The 13748-nt window shown below is 49.1% G+C and overlaps 1 protein-coding gene across 1 annotated transcript in view; it reads right to left on the minus strand.

The window, feature by feature from the left end:
* Positions 1-478: 478 nt before the first annotated feature.
* The window catches only part of LOC122384817 (tyrosine-protein phosphatase 99A-like), a 42384-nt gene continuing 29114 nt past the window's right edge, over positions 479-13748 (minus strand). The window contains exons 3-17 of the mRNA XM_043372568.1: positions 10761-10878; positions 9146-9330; positions 8216-8409; positions 7725-7839; positions 7398-7601; positions 6875-7155; positions 6455-6726; positions 5977-6257; positions 5548-5759; positions 3905-4030; positions 3547-3713; positions 3144-3432; positions 2580-2879; positions 2285-2410; positions 479-2095 (exon numbers count right to left, since the gene is read on the minus strand). Of these exons, the coding sequence (XP_043228503.1) occupies positions 1532-2095; positions 2285-2410; positions 2580-2879; positions 3144-3432; positions 3547-3713; positions 3905-4030; positions 5548-5759; positions 5977-6257; positions 6455-6726; positions 6875-7155; positions 7398-7601; positions 7725-7839; positions 8216-8409; positions 9146-9330; positions 10761-10878 (3434 nt within the window). The 3' untranslated portion in view covers positions 479-1531. The remainder of the gene's footprint in view (positions 2096-2284; positions 2411-2579; positions 2880-3143; positions 3433-3546; positions 3714-3904; positions 4031-5547; positions 5760-5976; positions 6258-6454; positions 6727-6874; positions 7156-7397; positions 7602-7724; positions 7840-8215; positions 8410-9145; positions 9331-10760; positions 10879-13748) is intronic.

Genomic DNA, 13748 nt, shown 5'->3' on the forward strand with positions numbered 1-13748 from the left:
CAGCGCCATTCTTGGTTGGCCTGTCGCGGCGGCTTGAGCGTGCCGCGTATCGGATGGGTTTGGTCGTGTTTGGTGGCTTGGTTCAGCCGTTCGACGTTTGGAGGGCAAGGGCGCACCGTGTTGGTGAGTGAGCGATATTAGCTTCGGAAATTAGTTCATGTTGGTGAAATTGTTTGCCGATTATGTTTTCTTTGCTTTGTTGTGTCTGCGTATTCGTTTGGTTGGTGTTCATTCGGTCATATGTTAAGTTTCGTTTGTTTCGATTCCAGAAACCGCTACACTCTGTTCCGTTCTGTTTGCTGCGCTACGAGCAATATATGGTCAGCACATGCGGAGCTAGCGCGTTTCACTACCGGTCGGCGCAAGCTCCGGGGCCCTGAAGGTCGTCGGCGGCTACAGCCACCATCATTGGGAACAGATGTCACCTGTTAGTAAACGGGAACAATGAATCTGGAGCAATAGTTCATTTCGAAAACAGTTTATCCGGTTTCATGTGTATTTCCATTGACGTCACATATCACAGTGAATACACTATAAAATATCACAGGTTCATGCAATGATCTATTGTGAACGGTTTCCGCGTGCTTGTATGTCGAGACACGCGAGTTTACACACAATTCCATGCATTACTGTAGAATTTCCTTTGAGATGTTGATGTTGATGTAAATAAATATCAAAAGACCAGCTCAGTCATTAGGCTGGCAATATTCGAGAGGGCAACAATTTGATTCAAATAAAGTTATACTTTACAATTTACATCCATGTCGACATAAATTAGTTTCATATTTCCCACACAAACTGATGGAAGTATATGCTAGGTGAATGTTTGTACACTTTATACATGAACACGCAATGGCGACTTCAACACACACCTCCATCGACATGCAGGATCACCTTGATGTCCGTTTGGAAACATCATTCTCATCCGACAGCATCACGCTATCACCGACAATGAATACACAGGAAGTCAACTGCCAACCGGTCAAATAGGTAATTTAGCAGGATGGCATCTGCTTTAGTCGGTGACTAGATGTGTTTGCTATCTTTCCATCAGCGAACTGCTGTAACATATGCTGGAACATCTGTTTACCAGTCATTCGCTTGGTCAAGTTAGCGATTTCTTAAATTGAACATCAAGTTCCTGAATTAAGCAAACCATTGTCAGAATACCTAGAGTAGCTTCAACCAACTACTGCTTGAGATCCATCTCGTCCCTGTTCAAATCCTGTCCGTGCGATTGACATCAATGTCCACAAAGCCACACACCACCGACATCGATCCACTGTTGATACGTCATACCGAAATGCACATATTTTCCCGCTCAACCAAGTCATTAAGGACACCCAGAGACGACTTCAGGGTTCTCAAGGTGTCTTCACTGGTTTTGTTCTGGTTGGCAGGTAGCCGACCGCTTGAGCACAGTTGATTGCCGCGGACGTCAAGGCTAGTGATCGTCCTCGACGTACACTGCCCGAGTATATAGTTTATCACTTGTCACATAAACACACACCTATCCACAGGCTGGTCCCGCCTACGTACTGGTCAGGTCCTCTCCTACGTCCACCGTAACACTCTCCATCCCGTCTGGGGGTATTCGGACCAGCGTGTCCCCGGCCCGGGACGTCCGCACGCGCTGTGCGGTACCTCCCTTCTTCAGGATGGACTTCAGCACCGGCCGGGGCACGTCGGTGACGTCTGGTGGAGGTTGGGGTGCGACAGCCTGCGGAGGGGGCGGCGGCGGCGGTAGCGACGGCGTGCTGCACCCGCCGGCCACCAGCGCCTCGACGGCCCGGTACAGGAACAAGTAGTTCTCGCGACTGGGCCAGACGCCCGGCCGCCGCCGCTGGTACAGGCGCGCGTACATGTACACGTCGGCGTGCGACTCGTACTCGAGCTGCTTCATCAGCGTGGTTAGGCAGCAGAAGGTGGCCGCCTCAGTGCCGCCGAACCGGTCCACCACCACGCACGGTCCGTTCTGGTACTCGAGGTGCCAGCGCTGCACCACCTGGATCAGGTCGAAGACGTGTCCGATGGGGGAGCAGCTGGCCGGCCAGTTGGAGCACTGGATGATGCGCACGGCCAGCTCGTAGTCGTCCTGGAACCAGACACATAGTTGAGGCTCTTGTGCATTCACAAAGCTATGAAACTAAACGAACAAAGCGTTTAAGAATATCAAGCATCCAGGCATCGACATCAAGCAAGGAAGCTGCGTTCAGAGGATGTGCCGACGTTGAATATGATCGTGCTGCATATAAAGAAAATCCGCCTTACGAACTGTACTTACCGTTCGAGACTGGACCGTGAAGTCGCGAAGGATGTACTGTCCTCCCTGAGCCTCGGCGGTGAAACGAACTCGGAAGTGTTCGCACTCCAAGTCGTCGTGCTCCAGGGGCCAGAAGATTCCGAACTCCTGGAATGAGGTAACATCACGTCAATTTCTAGAAGAAGTGTGGAGGTTCAAGAGAAGTATGTGACTTTTTTTGCTCGTAGAGCGCTTGGCTGCTCACCCTTAAAACATCACTTTCAAAGAGGAAAGGCGCGCTATCCTGCAAGGCTAATAGGTGAACAAAACATCTCACCTGGTCATCGACTGGGCTGAGGAGGACGATGGTCTGCGCGTTGTGGTCCCAGACCATCTGCCAGAAGGCGGCCAGCGTGGAGGCCAGCGGGTGCTGCGTCACGATGAACTCGCGCAGCCGACCGAAGCCCGGCAGCCAGGAGGCGTTGATGAAGTCGGAGCACTCGACGCCGGGCCGCGGGCTGACGCAGACGCGGCTGCACTCGCTCGGCAGCAGGCCCGGGTGGCGACTCTTGTGCGCGTTGGCCGGGTGCCGGCCCGAGGATAGGTTGAAGTCAGACGGCTGCTCTCGGGTGACCAACTGCAGGGGAGACGTGTGTCATGACGTAGGAAAACACTTTCGAGCGGAAGTAAAAGGCCTTTTGTGCGTTTCGCATGGTCGGTCACCAGTTGAACAAATACAATTCCATAGGCTCCGCATTTTTATCTTCTATTCTCAAAAGCTTCTGGTCGACTCCACTATCATGAAGGCCTAACAGCTTTATCACATCCACATCGCTACTTAAACCAAAACTTCCCAGCAAATGACCATTAAACGACAGTCTATGATGCGTTAAGCACTAACCCTGAACTGTCTGTCGAGGTTGTACCAGGGGTAGATGTCCTGCTCGGTAGTCTGCAGGTTGTGCAGGTATCGGCGCAGGAAGGTCCGGTGGATGTCCGTCTCACCGCTCTCGATGGCCTCCAACAGGGCGTCGTGCAGGAAAATGTACTGCTCCTCCGTCTGTACCAGGAAGTTGCGCTGCGTCCGGATGTACTTGAGGAAGCCGAAGACGTTCAGCTCGCCCTTGGCCCGGATCATCTTCATCATCGAGTCTAGCACGATGTAGGTGCCCGTCCGACCCACACCGGCGCTGAGAAACGAAAAAGTCATATCAGCCAAAGAGCGACATATATAGTCGAGCATGGCTTCTTGTTCCCACTGATGTCAGCCAAGTGGTATGACTATGGACTGAAGCATGGCTCACCTGCAATGGACGACGATGGGTCCGGCGCCGTCGGGGTTGGCGGCTGCCGACTTTCTGACGAAGCTGAGGATGGGCAGCGGGCTGTCGGGGATGCCGTGGTCGGGCCAGTTGGTGTAGTGGTACTGGTACACCACGCGCTCCGTGGCTGCACGACTCTTCTTCTTCAGCTGTCGGCCGACAAAGAACACAGATTGAATGGAGGATAAATTTGAAATCAAGCAATAGAGTTGGATGCATGTTACAGTGAAGATGAGATCCAATTCAAATCCGATTGTGTGCGTACTAAGCTAACTGGCATGGCTGTTTTAACTATCGGACGCGGTACTCTCAAGAATGACCCAGAAAAGGTCACACTGACCTTGAGATGCTGTATCCGGAACTTCCTGATTGTGTATGTTGCCATCACGTCCTGGCCGAGAGCGGACACCTGAATAACGCCGTACCGCTCTGTTCCTTCTTGGGGCCAGTACATGTCGCACTTTTTCTGAAGACAAAGGATATTTGGTTAGAGAGATGATGTGAGCCCTTACACTTCCGGCTTTACAGCTGACGCTGGGTAAATGCTTGCATGGTAGCTGAGCTGATGTGGTATATTTTCTGTGTGACAGCCGAGCTAATAAATCTCCCCTCTAATAACATTGGAGTGGAACAGCCGCGGCGCAACTTCATAACAAGCGCTTATTATTCTGTCACAGAGATGAAGAGATGATCACTTCAGCCGTGAGGGTCCTTGACTTGTTCGACGCTCGTGCTTCACTTACTAATGACTTTTTTCTGAGTTATAGAAGTGTGCTTCAGCCTTTACCATGCTGCATTTCGGAACCATGTATTCCAGAATTATAAGTGCTCGAGTAGGAAGTAGGACAAGTCGGGTTACGTTGAAGTGCATTCATTAAATCCATTTAATAATTTGCATGCGCTAGAAATACAGGGCCAAACAAGGCCATATTACAACAAAACGTAAATGAAAAAGAAGCATCTAGCCATGACAAATGACAGAGACTACGTATTGCGTAACCTGAACCCACCAAAATACATTGTAATAAGCCACACACCGTTGCTGGTATATTCTAGAAGGGTTTAACACTGATGTGACTGCCCTGCATTAATACGGCTCATAAGGAATACGAATGCTATACTGGGCATGCAAATGTTATTTGTCGTAAATGGCGATAATTATAATAGGATTGATATCTTAAAACCTAAAGCAGAAAATAGAAATGTAGGATGTCCCTTGAAGTCCACTGAGACGAAAAAAATGTGGATTTTTTCTAGCTACTGTAAACAAAAGTAAAAAAGCAAAAAAACAGTATCAGCTTGTAGAAAGATGGAGAAAGGTGACTTGAGGAATTGCGACCATTTTTAGATGGATAGCCTAATTGTTAACGTACATAGTAAAACAACGAAGTGTTGTTTGATAGTGTGGTAAATCAAAAGGCCGTGAACTCTATTTCTATTTATCAAACATACCAGCATTAAAATCGGGGAAGCTGAGAGTACAATAAGCTACATCGAGCTACAAAGCACTAAGCTTGCACAACGAACACATACTGTTAACAATCAATTAGTATCTATACATCTATGCTAGACGACACAAGTTATTTCAACATGTTTACCTCCACATAAACTTCCGAAGAGTTTTCCAAGTCCTATCGGTCAGATAGAATATAAGTAATGCTTGAAATGCTTTCCTCATAAACATGTTATGTTTTTTCAGACAAATAAAGCTCAACCAGCTCAACTATTTAACGATTCAAGGATCGTCTTAAACTTCATGAATACACCTAAGGTGTTAACAATTATGCACAGCGACCATCTCCTAAAGCATTAGTGATTAGATTGAGGTAGCACAAGCTATAATAAGACTGAGGCAACAGCTCTAGCTCTAATAATTCACAGATATTGTCTCAGCATGTTCTTTCACAGTTACAAATGCCTACCATACGAGTACATACATTGTTGGTGAAAACACCAAATGAATGACATGGCTGAATCGCTTACCCGTCCGCGCTCCACCAGGTTGGTGATCATGACGAGAATGTGCACGTTCTGCTCCCAGACCATTCTCCAGAAACAGTCGAAGGTGGCCGGCAGCGGGCCCTGGGTGCCGATATAGGCGCACGGCTTCTGGTAGCCGTCGATGAAGTTGGCGTTGACGTAGTCGCACCGCTTCTGGGAGCCCATCGGCTGAAGGGGCACCCGCGTATGGTCGTCTGGGGAAGACGAGGGAAAGTGCCGGGTGAGATGTAGTGTAGGGAACCGCCCTAGCCTATCTAGAGTGTAGAGCTCAAAGAAACATTTAGCAACCATCGCCTGTAATTATATATCTTTTTTTAGCTAGGACAACATATGGAAGGCATTTGCTCATGAGGAGTAGTGGCTTCTTGGGCTGCTTCACAGCACGACGACCACGAAAGAATAGTTTCTTACACGCCACGATGTTGAGGTATCTGTTCTTGTCCTTGTTCTCAGTCTGCTGACTGAAGTCGGAGGTGTATCCGTCCAGCAGGGTCTGCGTTTGGATGGCCTCGTACTCCTTGCTGAAGCCGATGTCGCCGTCGGCGTGCAGTTGGCTCACGTGTTTGGGGAACAGGTGGACGGGGATGGGGGTGCCCGGCCCGTCGGGACAGTCGGTCTCCCAGTCGGTGGAGAGCGTCGACGGCGTCTTGTTGGGCTCGTCCAGGTAGTTGTAAGCAGCCTGGAAGTACTTCCTGCGGAGCAGAAACACACCTTTTAAGCCGGAAAGCACTATCAAGTCAGCGGCAGCGAAAGCTTGTTGAACTTCAAGCTTTTGACAAGGGATCCAACACATCAGTCAAATCTGGAGACACAGTCCTAGAGACGCGTTCGAAACTCAGCAAAAACATTTTTGAAGAAGCCTACTGCATGATCTGTTGCATTCACTCACCTCCAAATGAAAAACGCCATCATCGCGAAGAGCAGTGCGAAGCTGGCGCAGGCGATGCCAGTCACCATTCCTGAGCTGAGGTTCCAGCCGACGTGACGCCGCTTCTTCAGACTCTCCATGCGCTGGATCCTCTCACAGTCGTGCTGAAGTCTCACGGACCGGGTCTCGGACGGCTCTCCCCAGTAGAGCAGCGAGTCATTGAAGCGCGACTTGGTGACTCCCACCACTTGCACCTCGTATATCGTGTCCACCGTCAGGTTGCGCAAGATAATCTGAAACGTGCGGGAAGTCTCGCAAAATGTTCGATTTTCATCACCAACATGTCATGCAATGGGGAGTTTTATGAGGAGGAACTGCATGGTATTACGGTGGCAAATTGCTTTAGGTTAGTTTATTTGTTACCATTGTCGCCCATCTTACCTGTTCGTACTCGACGCTGACGGCGGTCTCGATCATGACCTGCTCGAGATCGGGGTCGAACTCGCCGCGGTAGCGCACGTAATAGAAGTCGATGGATCCCCGCAGCTGTCGCGGCCGACGCCAGCGCACCACGATCGACGTGTCGGCGCGGCACGTGGCGTTGGTGATCAGCGGCGCGCCCGGACCGCCCACGTCCGTGCGTAGCGAGAGCGTCTCGGAGCGGTCACCCTCGTGCTTGCTGGTCTTGGCGTGCAGCCACACCGTGTAGCGGGTGTACGGCACTGAACGACGGAGAAGGGAGGCTTAGTGAGGGTCTCGTCTTGGTGCCTAGCCATGCAGGCATGCCAAGAATGTACGACACTTCATATGCCCGTGGCCTCTTGGCCACTAATAATGGTCCGTTTTCCAAAGAGAGACGGCTAGCGAACGAAAAGCGAGAAGGTTGCGTTTCTTTCCTCTACATAGTTCTTTCGAAGGTACTATCATTTACCTCTCAGACGTTTGTCTGCTGCTATAGACTTACCCAAGTCGGTGAGGTTGTAAACCATATGAGGACGAGACTCGCTGATTATTCTGTTATCGGTGATGGTCTTGCTGCCTTGTGGAAACTCAAAGTACAGGTAGTATCCGACTATAACTCCATTGGGCCTTTCTGGTTCCTTCCATGAGAGCATTGCCCATGTGTCCCCGACAGACTGGTGAGTCAGGTTTCCAGGAGGCCCTGGAACTGAAAATGTGCACGCGCCGTTAATATGCGCAAACTATGGTGAGATTTCTTTAATTGCACAGGCTCAAAATCATTTTGATTAATTGATTTTTTTTTTGCAATTGAAGCACTATTTCTACTCACCTCCTTCTAGCGTTGTTTCTCTGACAACCGCGAACGGGCCAACGCCCATCATATTCTTTACTTGGATCTTGACCAGATACTCGGTGAATGGTGTGAGGTTCTCGATGACATACATCTGTGGGAAACGGTTCGCATTGTAATTAAATAAATTCCGAAAATGTTGATAACCTACTGTCAATTTTCTTCACTGATACCTACAACACACGGAACTACTCGTATCGTGGGCCTGCCTGATTTCACGATACCTTTGCACATACTTGGGAAAAAACATTGACTACAGTGTGTAAGAACATCAGATCAATGGTAAAACTATCTAAGAAAAGGTAGCCATGCGATGAATAAATATACTTCTGTTGACATTCACCTAAATATGTCTTTGTTGCAGCTGTTCAGGGGGAAAAATACAGAAATCAGATAATGATGAAATGCCTTCACTTGGTCTCCTTTCCTTTTTTGAATCATCCTACACATTTCTATTCACTGTCACTCACCGTGGACTCATTGGCGTTACCCGGTAGGTCGATCGTGATCCACTCAGTCTCGGCCTGGTCCCTCGGTTTGTAGGCGAGCACGTGACCGATAAACTCTCCGTTCATCTCGGACCGGTCCGGCGGCCTCCAGACCACCTCGATCGAGTCCGAGCTCGGACTGAACGTCTTAATTACCGTCGGCTTCCCGCTCGGCGCTGCGGAGAATTTCCAACATCAATCTGATTTGTCGAGTTGTTGGCGATAAATTTAGAAGGCTTGCAGACTGCATTGGTAAATACAGCTGGGTGCTCTTACTTTTCTTACTTTGGTAAGCCGCGGCGCTTAGATAAAAATTTGAAGGAACTTTCTCTGAATTTCCTCAAGAAAAGAATTCCCTGTTGCTTCCCCCACCCGTGCCGTTCCCTCGTGAGGTGCGTCGCGCTCCACTCCCACACCCCGGCGCGCGGCCCCATACCGGCGCGCCGCTCTGCTCCGCTGGCGACGCTCTATATTTTGTCGCCGCCTAAGTGGTGCACTTCGTCTCGCGCCGGCCACTCGTTGAGCGGTATCAACAGCCCTCCACGGGGGCACCCGACCGGCCGTCAAAATCATTCCAGCCCGCTCACTCGAGTGCCAGAGTAGAGTGCAAATTTACGCGCTTTGCTTGACGATTATGTGACTTGGAACGGTTAAGAGAGGCAGGAAAAGATCCATTTCGATATTGAAAAGGCGTAAAAAGTGGAAAGGTTAAAAGTCGTGCTTTACTTATGGTGCTGCCTACTTGCTTATCTTATCGTGCTCCCTACTTATGGTGAAGGCATATTGTTGACAAAATTTATCAAGATTATTGCCTTCTTTAATTTCAAGGTTCTAAGAATGTTGTCTAAGATAACAAAGCAAATAACTTCGAAGTCCCTCAGTGTTCCCATAACGCTTATCGATGCCCCTTACCTTCTCTGTGTGTGACCATCGGGTAGGAGGGCTCACTGGCCAGACTGCGGCCCACGCTGTTGACGGAGAAGATGCGGAAGCTGTAGGCCGTGAAGGGCAGCAGTCCCGTGACGTTGAAGGTGGTGCGGTTGCCGGGGATGGTGATCTCGTTGTGCAGGTCCCACGGGCCCGAAGGGTCGTACCGCCTGTAGCGAACCACCGTCACAGTGTCAGCGGGCGACGGAAGCACAGCACCGTCGGGAGACGTGCGAAGGGGTGTTGTTCTAAAATATGCATGTATGTCCTGCGTTATACATGGATGCAGCACATGACTATACAGAGTGCGGCTCGTCTATTTTCTGGGCCGACTTAAAGGCTCGTTAGCCGCGAAGCTCTTCTCATGCCGTGGCCTTCAGTTGTCGCATGTAATGAGACAGGATAATCACCACATTCATCAGTCCTGACATATGTGGTTATCTTTCCGACCAGACGTTTCCCTCCATAATTCCCAATGATTGAGAAAATGACGACAATGTCCGCATTTTCTCATACTGATTACGAATATCATGTAAAACAGATGCGATGAGAACAATTCAAATATAGGTATAACACGAGCAGTTTCGACTTCATTTGAAAGTCACACGACAGCCGACATTCACGTGAACACTTGCTTACTAAACACAAGGGATGCGTCGTAAGCCTAAATTTTGATGCAGGAAGTTTTATCGAATTCAATCAAATACACGCTTCTAGCCGCATTTTTACGGCTCACACATGTTGCCAATGAACAAATAAACAATTCGAGTTTCGGGTAGACAAGCATGAGAAGATCTATTCCAACGAAAGTTTTATCGGATAGGGAGCACTAACATCACTCAAGTCTGACTCGAAGTGCCTTGAAATGATATCAGAAAGTCGTTTGATTTGTTTTACTGGGCCATACAGGCCCAAAGGCGAATGCCGGGTTCAGATCTGACCCATCGATCTGACGGCTAAACACAGAAATACTCTGTTCCAGGTTCTGTTGCTCAAAAGCTTTAGCCAGAGGGTGCCTGAATGGACTGTTGGAGGAGTGACAAGCGGGACTAGATGGCACAAGAGAGCATTCAAAAATGATTTTGTTTGTAATACTGTTCTAAGAAAACAGTTTGTTACTTTTACTGCATTTACAGCTATCTGCTAAGCATCCCACCCATTGCGGGTTGTTAGACATGTGATGAGGATGACAACAGTTGACGCATTTGAACACAAATACCAAATGTCTCAAGAATTTACGGAACGATATGCGAGTAAGCTCTCAGAAACGCAATCCATTTTACAGCGCCATTTCGTTGAAAAGAAATAAAATTCGGCCACTCTAGCAGCGTGCAATCTGCCACAGAGGCAAAACCAACGCTAGCCCGACGAGCAGAAAACAGCCGGCACCGACACCATTTGTTTCAATAGCGAGCATCATCTGTGTGATATATGTGCGATGAACGGAGCGAGATGGTATCCGTTACCGGACATTAGACTGACAGCATCGGGGGGGGGGCACTTGTCAAGGTCACTCCGCAGTAAGGTCACAGCTGGGGGCGGACTGACTCCCGGAAATGATCACTGATTGATCAGTCACGGAGAAGGGTATACCACTCACCGTTTCTGCAGACGGTAGCTGAGCGCAGGAGCCTCGGTGAACAGCGGCGCCCAGGAGAGCTCGGCGGACCGGGACGTGAAGCTCACCACCAGTGGTCGCTGCGGCGCACGCGGCACGTCTGAAACGCGAGGAGTGGTTTATTGAAACATCAAGAAGATATAGCCCAAGCTTGTCATAAGCTTTAGCCCCACCATCTAATTATCTTGGAAACCGCTTTGCCGGGGATGGATCTGAGTGTAATCACCATTCAAGAAGCAACTATTCGACACATTACCAGAGCTCTAACCCACCGGCAATCTATCTACACTAGTTGTTTACTCTTGTGTGGTCCGTGTATTTTTTATGACCCGCCTTGGTGGTCCGTAGCTATCCCAACTATTCGACCTCACAAACACGCGCTGATCCGACCAAAGAGTAAATCCACAACAGGATAATAGATCACGGCGCGGGCACGGGTTCCCGTCGTCCGCCTCGTGTGACGTCTTTATCCGTGGAACAGAGTGTCCGAGTGAAGAGACCGATAGCCGACATTGTTCAGATAATCCCAGTGGGTGGTATTTCGATTGACTCGTGTACAACACTGTAGCTTTCCAGCGAGAGAAAAGGGACATCTAAAAGACCAAAGTTTTTTTTTGACACAAAAAAGTACGCTGCTCAAAGCCACCCTCATCCACTTCCCGAAGTGTGCACCTGTGAACCATCTCTGTGGGTAATAACACACCGCGGTAAAATTGGGGCGTTTAGCCGGCGCAATTCTCCTCCGCCTTCCATCCCGGGCGTTTTCACGCGTGCCATCTCGCCCGCTCCGCTGACTAGCCGGCCGTCGGGACGGCATTTTACACGTTAATCCATGTCGGAATAGGACGACCGGCGCGAATTATCCACCGGGGGCTTCCCTGTCCTCCCTCTCCGTGCCTTCCCATCCCTCCCTGGCCCTCGCAGCCTCCCCGTGGCCAGTGGAGAGCGGTGTGGGCGGCCCAGTCCACGGGGAGGTCCGCTCAGCCCGGCGGGGACCGGTCGACTCATTAGCCGCCCACTAGGCCGGCCAGCATCGCGCAGGGTCACGACCCCCGACTGGCGAGGGGGCGGCGGCCGGGCCGGCCATTGACTGCGGTCAGCCACCCGACCGATGGGGACGGGCTGCGAAACGACGGCGTCTGCAGTAGGTCGGGAAGAGCGGAAAAAGTGGGCCGGACAGAGAGCGAGTTATTGCCATTTTGCATGGGGATATTTCTTTTGACTGATTTGGCAGTGATCGTGCATTGCATTTTCATTATTTCATTTTTTATGTCGTATAAATGTCAAGGTAACCAATACAAGATATAAGAAAACCAAGTAACAAAAGTTTTATCGATAAATTAACGGGGTCCCAGAAAGTTTCATCAAACTTCGCCCTATGTGCATGCAAGTTGCCGTGTTTGAAACCTGGCTAACTACGACGAAAAGGAAATTCAGCCCGAATCGTCTGTGATTGACGGCAGGGCCTCGGCTAACATGTTAACTACTGGGGCAAATGCCCCAGTAGAGTCGAGGAATGCCCCAGTAGTGGTCAGGCTTTGCCCAACCTCCACAAAATGAGAATATATCAATATTAACGTACATTCTTTCATTCGGGAGCGGTTGAAGACGTTTGTGGCAAGAAATCAGGGGCGGCGGAAGAGGGAGTGCACGGTGTGCAGCTGCACCCTCAATTTCCATCCAAAAACATAGGCGTACAGCCCACCGCTAAAGTAATGTAGGGTTTTACCAATCTCAACGATTGGCTTTGACTGGCGATTGTTTAATGCGGAGTGATCGAAAAGAAGATGTCAATAGCTAAAATTGCAGCTGCAAGGGTGACGACTGACGATACATATAAGCTACATTCAAAGTTTCATTGTAGTCTGACTAATCGTTCCTAAGCTTCAGAAGCAGAACATACCCATGACTGAAACCGCACATTACTTCTGCTGTGGACTGTACATTAGCAAGCATATCTTTTTACACCCCATAATCCATCTTCGTTCGAAAGAGCGTCAAAAATAATGACGAAATTACTTGAGCCACTTTTTTGGTGAGGTCAAAGGTCAGGTCATGGTGAAGGCCAACTTTCGCCGATTTTCAGGTCGAATATCGACAGTTTACAAGATGCCGACGCTTAACTCGGGAACCAATTAGAGCTACAGCACCGCGGAAAAGCGCATTTGATAGCCATATTAGCATGCTTTCTGGTTATTTCTCTTAGATTTGACCTAACGCCAACGGTTTTGCCTGCAAGGGGCAAAAACTACTAAAGACGATTTTGGGGGAACAGTTTTTCTGCAATAACTTTTGACTCATGCTTTGCACGAGCCAAGGCCCAATGCAAGCGCTTTCTTTTATCCGACATCGTGTTCCTCTCGTCAAGACGCATCAAATTAACTACAATTTGACCTTGAAGGTCAACTTGAAAATTCGACCTCAGGTTCAAGTCATGATCTGACCGGAAATTGTCATGTTGCATATCAGTCGATCTGCATCGTCTAACCAAACACATCTAAGGCATTTTCATCGCTCTAGCATGCCTCTTTCAAAAGTTATTCGCGAAAAACTGTTAGATACCATTCGTGAACTGAGATGACCTCAGGGGCATAAAAAAGGGTCACGGGTGCTATTTTCATGTTCAGTGTGTCAAAGTCACGTACAGTGTTTTATAGTGTTTAGAATAACTTTCGTCCAAAAGAGGTGGTTTTGAATTTCTCCCATTGACTTATAATAGATCGGTCGCAAAAGTGAGCTGACCTTAGGTCACCGATATGAAAATTCCGAGATATAAATTTTGTACATGCTGTTGCCCTTATCAATCGCTGAAAGTTTCAAAGCGATCGGTCACTCGGTGTAGCTACGGCATACATGGAAACATTTCATGAGGTGAGGTCACTTGAAGTGACCTGGTAACCTGATCTTGAATGACCTTGGTCTGAGATTTTTACAACACGTGTAAAATTGATGGGTGATGGAGCGCCGCCG

The sequence above is a fragment of the Amphibalanus amphitrite genome, unplaced genomic scaffold (assembly GCF_019059575.1).
Source record: "Amphibalanus amphitrite isolate SeventyFive unplaced genomic scaffold, NRLGWU_Aamphi_draft 000199F_arrow, whole genome shotgun sequence".
NCBI classification, from domain to species: Eukaryota; Metazoa; Arthropoda; class Thecostraca; order Balanomorpha; family Balanidae; genus Amphibalanus; species Amphibalanus amphitrite.